This window comes from Micropterus salmoides, unplaced genomic scaffold (assembly GCF_014851395.1).
Source record: "Micropterus salmoides isolate LMB-PRFRI ecotype aquatic unplaced genomic scaffold, ASM1485139v1 Ms_hic_scaffold_20, whole genome shotgun sequence".
NCBI classification, from domain to species: domain Eukaryota; kingdom Metazoa; phylum Chordata; class Actinopteri; order Centrarchiformes; family Centrarchidae; genus Micropterus; species Micropterus salmoides.
In genome coordinates, this window is record NW_024041151.1 from 30219879 (window position 1) to 30235331 (window position 15453).

General features: G+C 40.5%; 1 protein-coding gene across 7 annotated transcripts in view; it reads left to right on the forward strand.

The window, feature by feature from the left end:
• Positions 1-5118: 5118 nt before the first annotated feature.
• sh3glb2b (SH3-domain GRB2-like endophilin B2b) overlaps positions 5119-15453 on the forward strand; it is a 28924-nt gene continuing 18589 nt past the window's right edge. For 3 of the 7 annotated variants that reach the window (XM_038734071.1, XM_038734073.1, XM_038734076.1), the window contains exons 1-6: positions 5120-5283; positions 9475-9616; positions 10282-10293; positions 11227-11355; positions 11676-11809; positions 12176-12268. In XM_038734071.1, the coding sequence (XP_038589999.1) occupies positions 5221-5283; positions 9475-9616; positions 10282-10293; positions 11227-11355; positions 11676-11809; positions 12176-12268 (573 nt within the window). In that variant the 5' untranslated portion in view covers positions 5120-5220. Of the gene's footprint in view, positions 5284-9474; positions 9617-10281; positions 10294-11226; positions 11356-11675; positions 11810-12175; positions 12269-15453 lie in introns of all 7 variants that reach the window. The other 4 variants (XM_038734072.1, XM_038734075.1, XM_038734077.1 and 1 more) reach the window with 2 other exon arrangements.

The following is a 15453-nucleotide window of genomic DNA, read 5'->3' on the forward strand; positions in this document are numbered from 1 at the left end:
CTTATTTGCCTTTCAGACAAAACATTTGGTGTGAAGCAAAACAACATGTACCGTAGTTATTGTGATAGTGGGAGAACACAGTGTGTGCTTTCTGTCTGCCGACGTGGCCAGAACATGCTAAAACTCTCAAACTTAATGAAAATTGGTAACAATCAGTAGTGAAAAGTTACTCAACAATTTTGAATTACTTGAGTATTTCCATTTTATATTACATTCCAGTGGGAGATATTTTACTTTTTATTCCTCCTTGTTTAAGTTTACTAAGACATTATTTACTGCATATAAATCTCTGTATTTTCATGTATTTTTTGTCTCTTGTGTCCTGAACACCTTATTTTCTTAAAACAATTGAAAAGAATCTGTCAGTGTGGTGAGAGGACATGCCAACTGGTTTAATGAATTTTCTATAATCACGTCAGCGTCATGCATCGGAATCAGCTTTATCTTTATTAAGTATGTGTCCACATATGAGGAATTCGACTCTGGATCGTACATTGCTCACAATGTGCTTACTCATAATACTTACTCAATAACATCAAACAGACTACAGCATACAGAACACATTTACACACACTATAAACCTAAACAGAAGCAATATAGGCAGATCGAGACAATGGTGCAATGACCAGAGCGGAAAGGATGCAGGTGGATGTGATCTACACATACAGTCCCCTCCAAAAGTATTGGAACAGTAAGGTAAATCCCTTTGTTTTTGTTGTTCACTGAAGACATTTGGGTTTAAGATCAAAAGATGAGACAAGAGTTCAGAATGTCAGCTTTTATTTCCTGGTATTCACATCTAGATGTGTTAAACAACTCAGGACATATCACCGTTTGTATTAGACCACAGCATTCTTAGGTGAACAAAAGTAATGGAACAAATAATCTTAAAGTAAATAATTTAAAACTTGGTGGCGTAACTCTTGCTTGCAATAACTGCCTCAAGCCTGCGACCCATCGACATCACCAAACTGTTGCATTCTTCATTTGTGATGCTATTCCAGGCTTTTACCGCAGCTTCTTTCAGTTCTTGTTTGTTTCGGGGTGTTTCTCCCTTCAGTCTCCTCTTAAGGAGGTGAAATGCAGCTCTATTGGGTTCAGGTCAGCTGATTGACTTGGCCAGTCTTTTTTTTTGTTGGCAGTGTGCTTTGGCTCATTGTCCTGCTGCATGATAAACTTCCTCCCCGTTAGTTTCAATGCATTTCTCCGTAAACTGGCAGACAAAATGTTTCTGTCCACTTCTGAATTCATTCTGCTGCTACCATCATCAGTTCCATCCTCAATAAATATTGATGAGCCTGTTCCAGAAGCAGCCCTGACATGACCTCCACCATGCTTCACAGATGAGCTTGTATGCTTCGGATCATAAGCAGTTCCTTTGTTTCTCCACACTTTGGCCTTTCCATCACTTTGCTAGAGATTAATCTTGGTCTCATCCGTCCATCAGATCGTGTTCCAGAACTTTTGCGGCTCATCTCTGTATTTCTATCTAAATTTCACTCTGGCCCTTCTGATTCTTGCTGCTGATGAGTGGTTTGCATCTTGTGGTGTGGCCTCTATATTTCTGCTCTGAGTCTTCTTCCAACAGTGGATTGTGATACCTTCACCCTGCACTGTGGAGGTCGTTGCTGATGTCACTTACTGATGTTTTGGAGGTTTTCTTCACAGCTCTCTGTCATCAACTACTGTTGTTTTCCTTGGCCGACCTGTTGGACGTCTGTTGCTCAGTACACCAGTAGATTCTTTCTTTTTCAGGACATTCAAATTGTTGTGTTTGCTATGCCCAATGTTTGTCCAACGGCTCTGCTCGATTTTCCTTCTTTTCTCAGCTTGACAGTGGCTTGCTTTTCTCCAACAGACAGCTCTCTGGTCTTCATGTTGGCTCTTTAACATGAAAATGCAGTCTTTATAGGTTTGAACTACGGATGAAAACTTAGACTAGTCATGCAGAGCAATTTAATGTTCGGCCAATCAGAAACAAGAACCATCTGTCAGTCACATGTTCCAATAGTTTTGCTCACTTGAAAAATGGGTGGGTTCAAACAAAGGGTGGTATGTCCTGAGTTGTTTAACACATCTAGATGTGAATACCAGGAAATAAATGCTGACATTCTGAACTCTTGTCGCATCTTTTGATCTTAAACCCAAATGTCTTCAGTGAACAACAAAAACAAAGGAATCTGCCTTACTGTTCCAATACTTTTGGAGGGGACTGTATACACGTACATGCATACATGTACACAGTGTGATGGAGCACAGTACAAAGGATGCTGGAATAAATAAGTACTATCAGCAGGTGTTGAGGTACGTGGATATGATATATACAGCATACACAATATGAACAGCACTGAATTACAGAGTGAAGGAATGTAGTCATTTAGTCCAGAGATGGAGGGCTTTTTGTGATTGTGGAGCGTTTGAAGCAGGAGGGAACTTCACACAGTTCTTGTGATTTGTTGAAGATCTGTATGAAGATGGGCGCCAGCTGGTCTGCACAGATTTTCCGGCAGGAGCCTTCCTGATCTTCTACCTCTGAAAGAGCTGGCGCACATCCTCTTCACAGATCATGAGTGCAGATGAGGGGTCAGAGGGGGGGTGAGAGATTTCAATTTCTGCCTGTATGTTGGGATAAATCACGTTCATTCAACTTAGTTCAACTCCACATTTTCCTTCTGCTCATCCACCACCATGGGAAATTCGTTGGGACACATTTGGGGTTGGCTGTGATGAAGGATGATCTCTGCAGACAGGTTGGATGGGATGTCTGAGAAACAGCAAATCAGGAACAACACTGTGATCCCCTGCTTCCGGAAGAAGATGGGTGACATTGGGTGTGTGAGAAAGTGCTAGTGTGGAAAGACTGAGTATTTGTAAGATTGAATATAGTGTTTGCTCGTTAATTTATGCCTTCAGCCTTAATGAAGAAGAGAGGCATTCTGTAGAAGATGTTCAGCTGAGGTAGTGGATGCCTTGTTGTTGCATTTGACTTATTTACAAATCAGTGATTGCGTAGAGATTTTAGAGATATATGGTCTCAGTTATTATTTTATTTCTGGTTTTGTTTCTGCTTTGTATTAAGCATCCAGCTATTATAACACCATATTTAAGTCATGTTAACAGAAATGTGATTTTAAAAGTGTAAGTTTTAGCGGCATCTAGTGGTGAGGTTTGCAAATTGCAAGCAACAGCTCAGTGTCAAATTATACATTCCTTCCCATTCAACAAGCCCACTCTGTGCATTTGATGAGCTTTCCTCTCATTTTTCTACATTACATTTGGACAACCCCCCTTGTGCAATCCTTGTAAATTCACATTATACTTAAACATGGCCTCCAAGCAAACCTCCGATCGATTTGTTTCAGTCAAGCCAAAACTCTCAAGTCAAGTCACAAGACATGGGTAATAAGTCTTGAATGCAACCATAAAATGACATTCCAACAGTTTCTTTCAAAGCTGTGTCATGGACTTTTTTACAAAACTGAGACAGTCCCATCAATGCATAAACCTAATCATTATTAATCCTGAGCCCTGCTTGGTTCTGTCACAAGTCACAACGTAATCCAAGCTTAAAGACTGTGAGATGTGAATGAAAGTTTAGAAATGATTGTAAATTAACCTTTTCAGATCAGTTATATACACTCACCGGCCACTTTATTAGGTACACCTGTTCAATTGCTTGTTAACACAAAAAGTTAACCAGCCAATCACATGGCAGCAAGTAGACATGGTCAAGACAACTTGGTGAAGTTCAAACTGAGCATCAGATGATGATGAAGAAGAAAGATGGGCTGCTCTGAGTATTTCAGAAACTGCTGATCTGCTGGGATTTTCACACACAGCCATCTCCAGGGTTTACAGAGAAAGGTCTGAAAAAGAGGACATATCCAGTGAACAGCTGTGTGGACGAAAATGCCTTGTTGATGTCAGAGGTCAGAGGAGAATGGGCAGACTGGTTCCAGATGACAGAAAGGCAACAGAAACTCAAATAACTACTCGTTACAACCAAGACCACTAAGAACAGGAAACTGAGGCTACGTTTCACACAGGCTCACCAACGCTGGACAATAGAAGATTGGAAGAACGTTGCCTGGTCTGAGGAGTCTTGGTTTCAGCTGCGACATTCAGATGGTAGGGTCAGAGTTTGGCGTGAACAACATGGAAGCATGGATCCATCCTGCCTTGTATCAACGGTTCAGGCTGCTGCTGGTGGGGTAATGGTGCGGGGGATATTTTCTAGGCACACTTTCATGTCCATCCCTTTCTGAACACAGTGTACCATCTGCTGACGGCTACTTCCAGCAGGATAATGCACGACGTCACAAAGCTCAGATCATCTCAAACTGGTTTCTTGAACATGAGTTCACTGTACTCCAGCGGCCTCCACAGTCACCAGATCTCAATCCAAGTGAGCCCCTTTGGGGTGTGGTGGGACGGGAGATTCTCATCATGGATGTGCAGCCGACACATCTGCAGCAACTGCGTGATGCTATCATGTCAATATGGACCAAAGTGTCTGAGGAATGTTTCCAACACCTTGTTGAGAGTATGCCACCAAGAATCAAGGCAGAAGGGGGTCCAACCCGGTTCTAGCTAGGTGTACCTAATAATATAGTGGACAGTGAGTTTACCGTTCTCATAGGCCAAGAACTAAGGTCCATCCTCAAATGTCAATCTCTCCAATTTAACATAAATATTAATTATTCCACAATCCACAGACAACCCATTGACAGCCAGTTCACTCAAATTATGAAAACCGCAGACCATGGATGTGTTCTGTATCAATATATTAATGATATTTTCTCACTTTCCTCTTCTAACATGTAGTGGGATTGTATTTGTTGTTGAAATCTGTCTGAGATTTGGAGATGAATAGATTCAATAAACTCAGTGTACAGAGTCTCCCAATATTCTCCTCTGGATAATCCCCAGACCTGTGAACCGTTTTCACTGGAAATAAACTAATTCCTACAACTGTGTTGACATGTATTCTGTATTGTATGTGGATGCGCTGTACCTCCACGATGGTGGTGGAGTCGTGACTTTCAGCCCGGTGCTGTGGTCTCTTTAAACGCAGGGCAGACAGCAGATTTCCGATCGTCCACGAAGCGGATTACAGCTTCAGTGCTGCGTCTGCTGCTACATCATCTCAGCTGATCCGGAGGATTCCCTCGGCAAGGAAACAAACAAGCCCTGCCTGTATGCTCAGCTCAGCACGACACCATGGATTTCAACGTCAAAAAACTGGCTTCTGATGCAGGGGTCTTTTTCACCCGGGCAGTGCAGGTAAGCCGGACATCGTTTGCTGGACCTCCCTGCAGCCCCCCGGTGCGTTAATGTAGGTTGATTTACCGACACACTGTAACTGCGTCCTGCTGGGTGAAATATAGCCGTGGGCCATTGTTCTGGACTTATACAACATTCACAAAGCAGATCTTGGTGTTTTAGTTTCCGACTGTAAAAATGAAATCAGGTAGCCTATATTTGGTCGGTTATGTTGATGAGCGGGACCCGCGCTGTAAGCCGATAAAGGTTTGTCAAGCCTTGATCCATTATTGAAGGCTGTGATCGAGTGTATCGCTTATGTGACACCAGCAGACTCCCTGCTCCCCTCCAACTCATCAACGGGAAAGGGCTTTTTATGGAATGGACGGCAGGGCAATTAGCTCTTTATTGTATAATATATCTTACATTATTCACGCCTACCTGCCCAGCGACGTATTGGATAAAACTTCACACCAATCCCCCTTCAAAAACGTGCAATATGTTGATTAATGTTGTTTAACGAACTGTGCATAGCTGATGGAACCACACCTACTGTCACTCTCCAATCGGTATGGTACAATATGAAATTCGGTACCCACGAAATACACTTAAAAGCATTTATTTGATTTCACTGTAATTTTTTTAATCATTGGTTCTCATTTGGTTCCATACCTAGAATCCCCTTAAAAGGCCATCACAGTAGAGCAGTGTGATCACATATAAACCCTAATTTTCTACTTTAATTCAGTTTAATTTAATCCAAACTTCATATCGATAAGTAAACTGTCTTATGTCACGTTGTATCATTATTATGCTTCTGCTAATTTTCAAGAAAGCTTTGAAGTAGAAGATTTTACAAGGGAATTATCTGGCCTCTAAATACATGGACTGTTTTGACAGCTGTAGATTGCCAGATCTGAAGCAGACCAGTATATGAGGGAAATAGTTATGCACAATTTGAAGAATGGAGTTTTTAATCTGGGCCAAAACCTCACACAGCATGCAAGCCGGTGCTGTTGTCGTTTTATTGGTGTGAAGCAAAAACTTTTTAATTATTAATTTGAGTCCCATACAGCAATTAGACACATGGTGTTTCAGGGTTTGACCACAAGATGTGCCCCCATGTTCACCCTGTGCCTGCACAAGTGTGTTAGCTACTGTAGCTACATTTCTGACCACATTCTGCAGTGTCTGAATGGATCCACTAATGAAGTTTGCTTTTCTGGAAGCTTTGTGGGAAACACAGGAAACCACTGACTGTAGAGGAAGTAGGCCAAAAAAACTGTAAAAAACTACAGATGACAGTTTTGCACAAAATAACTCTTGGAATTCCTTCCAGACTACCGCAGGCTGCTAATGATATTTACCATTTTACATTTCTCCATACAACTGTCAAATGACCCAGCCAGAGTAGGAAAAACCTGCTCCGGGGCTCCGGTGCAAAATATAGCAGACCCTTTTGACCCGCTCCCACCCGCTTTGCATTTCCTGTTGCCTTTAAAAGGCCGCAGCAGAAAATCTTGTTTTGCTGACCACCAGTGGTTTGATTCCTCAAGTGGCTGCAGTTACTATGTAGAAGTGTACTCTGGGGTGTGTCAGTACACCATAACATCACTGTTGGGTGTGGTTAGAAGTGTTATAGTTTTACTAAATTTGTAGGGTCCAAAAACTGGGATTTCCCCCCTCTCTTAAATCTGATTTTTTTTTAAACCTTCAGGTTTTCTACTGATTGGCGCCTCTTACCGTTATGGTTATCTTGGCACTCATGTCAAGGAACCATTGCATTATTTAAGCTCAACTACCTTGAGATGGTTGCAAAGCTCAAAAATACTTAAAAATGTAAAAATGGAGGTACCTACCACTCTCCCTGATGGGTCAGGCAAATGCCATGAAGATGGTTGTACTAATTCATGTGTCTTCTTCAAAAGCTACCCATCTTTCTTGCATCCTTTTGTTTTAGACTTTAGACTTCATAATCATGCCCTTTATTTGGGCAGGCCCGACCCATTTCCAAATAACAGCTACAAAAACCCATAGAGGGGGTTCCAGTGTTTCATCATAATCATAATTTCCTACCAGGTCAAAGTTTTCCACAATTGGGCAGAAAAGGGCCTATAAAAATGAATGGCTTTTATGTTGATAAACATTTAGGCTGTTTCAGCTAGTTAAAAGATAAATTGCTACGCCTCAGCTCATCCAATTTAAATTATATCCCCTATATGTCACAAATATAAGTTTGAGGATTGGACTCACCTCTTCTGGTCATGCATAGGTTCTGGCAGGAGATTTTTCAGTGGTACAGTGTAATAAAGCAAGTCATCCCGGAAGGTCATTTTGCTTTACTGGGCTGTTCTGAACACTGCTTTTAAATACCATATGAGAGTCAACTGGCTCTCATGTTTGGCATGGTTATAGCAAAAGGGTTAGTTTTAGGGAATGGAATTCTTCATCCCCTATTATTTTTTAAATATGGCTCAGTATTATAATTTCCTATTTATATTTGTAGGATATGAGGTGCTATATGTCTAACTGTCAGTCTAAGTTTGCAAAGATTTGGGGACAGTTTGCGGATTATGTTTGGCACAGGGTGTCTAATAAGTGCACATATTCATGTCTGTTTTGAGAAACACCCTTCACTTGCTCTGACTGTCTACCACTAACAACTATGTGTGTCTCTGTTCATTTATTGTCGGTCCCTGTTGGTCACTGTTCTTGGTTTCCTGAATACTCTGCTGGACCTTTTTATTGTAGAAGAAGTGGGTACTTCCTACACAGCTTATTTTCAAGGGTCAAGCATTAAAATAATTTTACAACAAAATGTTGTGTAATGAAATTTACATTATTTGTCCCCTTATGCTACATACACGCACATGCAAACAACACAGAACAAAATGTAACAAAATACTATTAGTTTTGATGGAGTGAGGAGGATGAATATAAAAGTCTCACTGAGGAAAGAAGCTGCTCTGCAGTCTTTTGGTATGACACTAGATACTTATGTATCTCTTGCCAGATGTCAGCAGGGTGAATGACCAGTGATCTTCTGAGCAATTTTCCCTTAAAAAGTACAATAAGCATGTACAATCTACTAACAGTATAGTAATATATATTTAAAATATTCTGCCATTTTTGTGGGTAAATAGGGGCTTAGGGGTTTGGTTTTTGCTGTTCCCTCCAGACCATCGTGCTCATCAGCCCATCTGTACACCCCAACTCCTCACACTTTTCCTCAAAAACATTGCTGGAAATGCAGAAATGTGAAATTAATTGCCTGAAAGATCTGAAAGATAAAATGCATTGACTGCACTGCTGAAAAACCTGGAAGCTGAAATGTAAAACTGGTCAAATTCAGATTTGGAAAAGTCGAATAGAAACACAAATGTACTTAAAGAGCATAAAACCTTTAGATGTGATTTGTTTCTGTAGCTGAAAATATGCATAAGTATTAGTCAAAAGAAAAAACATAAATAACAAAAATAAATTGCAAAGCATTGCTGAAAATGCCGAAATGTAAAATTAATTTCCAGAACTGGAAGTTGAAATGCATTACCTAAAGAAGCTAAGAGCTGTAATGTAATGTATTGCTAGAAAAGCTGGAAGCTTAATTTTAATATTGTCAATGGTTTTCACTTCCACTGTAATACATTCTTTTAAAAGAACAACATTTTATAAGTATAAATGGTAGAAAAAAGTTGAATAGAAGAATAAATGTCCCTAAATAGCAAGTTTTAACATTTGAATGGTTTCTGTAGCTTAAAATGTGCATGTGTAAAAAGTTGTAGTTGACCAGGAAAACATATTGAAGAAAAAAAGCCAAAGCATTGCTGAAAATGCAGAAACCTGAAATGAATTACTTATTTTGAAATTCTACCTTTGTCCATGGCTCCCAGAAAGCTCCTGTTATCTTTACTCTATAGGGCTTTTATTTTGAAGATTTAGGTTCATTACCAGTTTCCTGTTACAGATAGTGACTGTTTATTTTGAAAATGAGCCTCACCTGGAGCTTTTTGTTAAGATTTAGATAAAACTGCCTCATCCTGAGTTCCCAAGATACAGTTACTTTTTGTGTCTTATGTTTTGAAAAGCCTAGCTCATCCTGAATGTTTTGATAAACTGTAAATTATATATACTCTGTGTATATATATTTATATATCTTGTTAGCTGTGATTACAGTGTTCCTGCAACACTCAGGATCCTGACTTTGTCTCCAAGTTCACAGAGGAGAAGCTGGGCCAGGCTGAGAAGACAGAGCTGGATCCTCACTTAGAGAACCTAATCACTCGGGCTGATGGCACCAAGAACTGGACTGAAAAGATCTTAAGACAAACAGAGGTGCTCCTGCAGCCCAACCCAAGTAAGAGGGGAAAAAACAAAAAAATGTGAAAGACATGTGACCTTTCAACCAGTCCATCCATCTGGAGTCCCAGAAGACCTTTAAATTTATTCATTTAGCTGACGCTTTTATCCAAAGCGACTTACAATTGGTACATATGTCAGAGGTCGCACGGCCCTGGAACTACTAGGAGTTAAGTGTCATGTCACAGAGGGGGATTGAACCCAGGTCTCTCACACCAAAGGCATGCTTCTGCTATCCACTGCTCCATCACCACCCCTAGTAACAACACATTACATTTATGGCTTTCTGATGAGTCAAAAGTATTGTAAGTAAGAAACATAATTGTACATTTTGCATTATTTTGTGAATATATGTTAACTAGTTGGCAACATATGGCATTTGACACTTCTGGGACTCCATAGATACTGTTTGAAAGCAGGAGGCAAACACCTTTCGCCTGTCATTTTGAAATGTGTTAAGGAAAATATCTGTAGAACTTGTTTCAAAGCTGTCTTCTATGCAGCAGCTTAATTTAATTTGTGCTAAGTAGCTGTTTCTAAGCTACTTTTGGTAGTCCGATGTTTATTTGATATATACTGAGAATGAATAGAACAGTAGAATAGATATTGCTAGTAATGTCTAACTCTTGATGTATTTTGTATTTTCCAACCCCCATGCTCCAGTTGACCACACTGGTAAGTAATTTCCCATAGTGCTGTGTAAGGAAAGACTGCATGAACTCATTGTACTTGAGCCTCCTCAACATTATCAGCACAGATTATATACAGTGTAGCATACATACAGACCTACAGTGTGGTTCCACTTTTTTCCACTTACAGATACAACAATATAGGTGACTGTATTGTATCACATGTTGAAACTGAAATGAGACTGAATATGCAAGAGGAGAGACAGTCTGCTGTGCAGGGAAGGGACTGAATATGTGCAGATACAAAGAGGTGTTGAATTACTAATGACCTTCCCTGCAGGAAGACACCTGTAAGCACTAGTTTATTGGATACAGCCAAAGCTGCCTTCATGGGTAAATTCTCTAATAAAAACTGGTGTTGTAATGGCTAATTATGGTTAGACAGACAGAGTCTAAAATAATTGCCAGCAGCACGAACATTAAAAGCAGGTTGCTAGAGGAAGCTCTAAAATATTATTTTTTTCTGTATAAATTATTATTTTCCTGTAATTAGGTTCCTGAATTAAATTATAGCAAAGCTAATAGTAAAGCTTCTGTAAATGTGCGTGTATAAAAATATATAATTATGACAATTTCTGTCCACATAGACCCTTAGAATAAAACCAGCCTTATAAGGGCTCGAGGGGGTGTCGAATAACTATAATGACTCACATGGTGAATTCAGCATAATGTCTAAATACTGCTTTAAGTTATTTTGCTAATAGGTTCCACTTCGCCCTTATTTTCAATTGTTGTTAAGTGACTGTCAGTGAAACTCCAGACTTGCTGCATCTTGTTAATGTGTAGAGCCAAGCCTTCCAGAAAAGGGAGGGCTTATTACCACTGAGCCATTGAATGAATGATGATGGATGAATGATCAAACAGTTTTTCACCTGTTGTGTACAGTTTGACAGTGATCTCTGTATCATCTTTTATTTAGGTGCTCGAATAGAGGAGTTCATCTATGACAAGCTGGATAAGAAGCTTCCCTCCAAGGCAACCAATGCAGAGCTGCTGGGCCAGTACATGCTGGAAGCTGCCAATGAATTTGGTCCAGGGACGCCATATGGTCAGTGGAGCTGTTACTGAAACCTGTATTGTTGCAGCTGATGAGACTTACGGCATGTTTCTGCTTGTCCTCACAAAGTACTAGAGAGCTGGTTTGCTTTTAGGAAGCAGCATTTTCACCACCTAATATCATGGTTTCAATTACGCTCCTCCAGCACTTTCCTTGCTTTCTAGAACTTGTCTTCAGTCTGATTTTCAGTGATGTGCTAGCTCAGCTCAACTTTCAACCCCCCCCCATTCCAGGGGGTAAAAAAGTTAGTTTAGTCAGATTTGGCTTATTGTGTACTACAAGTGTGTATTTGTGCATTGTGCCACTTGTAGGCAGTACCCTGATCACAGTGGGAGAGTACCAGAAGAGACTGGGAGGAGCAGAGCGCGAGTTCCTCCATACCTCAGCTACCACCTTCCTCACTCCTCTACGCAACTTCCTGGAAGGAGACTGGAGGACTATATCAGTAAGTCTGACTGGTTTACTTGCTGCCCTACGACATTGTGTTTGTATTAACTGTGTGAAGAGAAGTATGTTGCCAAAGACGCTCACTGATTTCAATTAAATGTTTCATCTGGCTTCTGATTGGATCCCTCCCGGGGCGGCTGGGGCTCAGGAGGTAGAGCGGGTTGGCTGTTAATCGGAAGGTCGGCGGTTCAGTCCCCCCGGCTGTTCCGCCAGTGTGTGAATGTTAGTTTCCGTTTGAGCACTCAGGCTCAGTGTATGACTGGTGAGTGCAGATGTAGTGTAAAAGCACTTTGAGTGGTCGAAAAGACTAGAAAGGCGCTATACAAGTACGGAGCATTTACATTTACATTCCTGTCCCCTGCAGAAAGAGAGGCGACTGCTGGAGAATCGACGGCTGGATCTTGACATCTGCAAAGCACGCCTGAAAAAAGCCAAGAATGCAGAAGCTAAAGGAGCGGTGAGATGAAATGCCTCATTGTCACTGTGGTTTTTGTTGCTGCTGTTGTCCTTCTTCTTCTTCCCCCTCCTCTCAGCTGTTAAAGTATTTGAATGACAGTAGCCATGAGACCAACTGCAGCTAAACTATGCAGATATGAAATGCCCTCCACCTCTCAGACAGCAGTTGAACAGTCAGGTGGTGGCACTGTTACATCCTTTTTAACTGTTTAATCTATAAGTGTAAGTAAGTGGATCAAGAATTGTTAATTTTTTGTTGGCGATTTGCAGCTGTGAACACAACACTGACATATTATTGCCTAATGAAGATGCTGCTGTGAACCTGTTAGCAAACAGTTGCCTGTTTACACATCCAGCAGACACAGAGCAGCATGAGAATTCAATTGGAGTTGTGTTTGTGCCCTTGAATCCAATATACGCTCTCCATATGGCCCAGTTTTGGTCCAACCGGCAAGTTTCTAACTTTGTCTGTTTAGTGCTGAGCAGGTAGTGTACAGTGGGTTTCACATAACAGCTGCCTGCTGTTGCTGCAGACAAAGTTGATGAGAGCAGTGAGAGTGAAAACAAAACCGTAAACTTGTGGGTAAAACCAAAACAATGAGCTGAAAGACGCTCCACAGAGCTGAGGGGAACAGCAGAGTTTGTGATATTTCTTTTCGCTTCTTTTACCTGCAGCCATTTAATCCATCGTTAAGACGTTAACATGAAATAGTTTATTGCAGTTATAACAGCAGTCATGTATCTAAAAGTAACTTATTGGTACTGAAGTTGATGACTACATGTATGTTCGACTTTAGGCTATTTAGATTTTTTTTAAATCAGTTTTGTTTCTGAATTCCTCTTAGACTATTGATCTGGTCATCTCCAGATTTGGTATGACATCTCTGTGTTCCTATTTTTAAACCTTCTTTCTGAAATTGTTTTTATTTCTTTTTTTTTTATGTCAAAGGTACATAGTATTCATAGTACAGCACGTTATAACCCAACTCTGCAGCCGGAACATTTTAAAACCTTTTTAGTAAACAAAAGACATATTTATCAACTACCTGGCACAGAAAGTAGAACATCTAGCAGTAAGATATTTCTTTCAGGATTTGATTACTAATGCTGGCCCCAGTATCAAACATGTTTGATATTTGCAATTTCAAATCCCCGAATGTGAAAGGAACAGCAATTCAACATTGAGTAGAAACCCGCATCAGCCAATGAGAGTGAGCTTAACGGGAAGCGTCACCAACAACCTCAAGTTCATCCACAGGTTTATTCTTTTTTTTGTTGTTGTTCTTGTCTGCAAAACATACAACACAATCAGTTAAAATACTGTGTGCGCCAGGCATTAACAGCCCTAAAAGCAGAGTGAAAATTAAACTTACCTTCATCAAGAGGCCAGAAACTCTTCATTGGGTGTCCAGAAACACAGTGATGGGATGATAATGTTGCTCTGTATATGCTGGCTGACATAAGGAACTGTTTGCTAACAGGTTTGCTAATAGGGCAGCACGGTGGCCTCACAGCAAGAAGGTTCTGGGTTCAAAACCCGGTTGTCTCAGCCTTTCTGTGTGCAGTTTGCATGTTCTCCCTGTGTCTGCATGGGTTTCCTCCAGGTGCCCCGGTTTCACCCACCATCAAAAAAAAAACCATGTTAGGTAGGTTCTTCAGTCAGTGCTGTTTGACCAGACACTGCATTCAATCTGGTCCCCGGGCGCTGTACAGTGGCACTGCTCCCCCCAGTGTCCAAAAAAGGATACAGCTTTAAAAGATTGCAGTAAGAGTCTCACAGCTCCTAGGTTTTATGTTCAATAATCAACGCAGATAGTGTGTTGCATCTTGTGCCAGCTGCTCTCTACCACATCTGTACATTATAAGACTGAAAAATCTCAAAGAAGGGAAGTGCAGAAATATCACATATGTTAGCAAGTCGCACACTGCTTTGACTTTGCATCATGTTTCACGTCAGGTCATGAGGTCTTGCTTTCTTAAGAATAACCTTTGCAGTCATTTTCTTCCTCTTGAATTGCACCAAGTTAGTTGCTTCTTCAGACGGCATGAGGTAGCGATGGAGCAGTGGATAAGACACATGCCTTTGGTGTGGGAGATCTGTGTCCATTTCCCACTGCGCCATCCACTAATGTGTCCCTGAGCATGTAAAGAGGCATGACATGTAGCAAATATTAGTTGTTTGGATAAAAGCGTCCGCTAAATGACAATAGCTTAATATAATGTAATGGCTGACTGACAAACTACCCCCTAACATTTTTTATAAGCTTTTCAGAAGCTCTGCTGGCTGACATATCATCAGTGATTCTGCCTGCAGTGCCTGTTGCATGTATCGCTCAATGATGTTGGACATCAACGAAGAACAAAAGTCAATCTGTTTCTGCAGCAGAAGCAGTGGGGGAAAGTACAGATGGTCAAAGAAAAGGCACAAAGAAATCAGTGCCCCTGAAAACTTATATTATATATTTATATTATTAAATACTTCTAAATTACATTAAATAGTCATGGTAAAATTAGCAGGTATTTCGCCATTCTTTAGGTTTTTACTATTTGACATAATTATTGTGGAAATCAAAGCGACTGTCAAAAAGTATCCATCAAGCTTATTGGTCAGTTCTCAGGCTGGTGACGCATATTGATCTGATCCTCTAAACTTAGGTTAGCCATGTAGCATAGGTTAACAGTAAGTCAGCTTTGTGACAGCAGAGGGCGACTTTTGCACAGCATCTCACCTTCTCCCATGCTCACTAAGCTCCTCTAAGCTTCCAAGGGTCATGTTGCTTAACTGTAGAAAGAATATCCTGTTTTTAGTTTTTCCCATTAACAACTCAAACTACTTAGGCACTAATTGTTCATGGTAGAATAGATATTTACAGTTATTAAGTAATCCTGGATTAAACATGTCCTGTATCATCCAGCAGAGCTGAGGAAAACCATAAACAAGCTAATACAGTTTTTCTCAGTCGCTTTGGTGCATTTCTCGAATCATCCTTAACATTTGCAAAACAGTAAGTGCATTTCTCGAAACGGGTAGTACACACAGCACAACACAGTGGATTACCTGCAAAAGCCCATAACATGCTCAAAATCCTCTCTCTCTCTCTCTCTCTCTCTCTCTCTCTCTCTCTCTCTCTCTCTCTCTCTCTCTTTTTTTTTAAATATATATATATATATATAAGCCCTAATCAA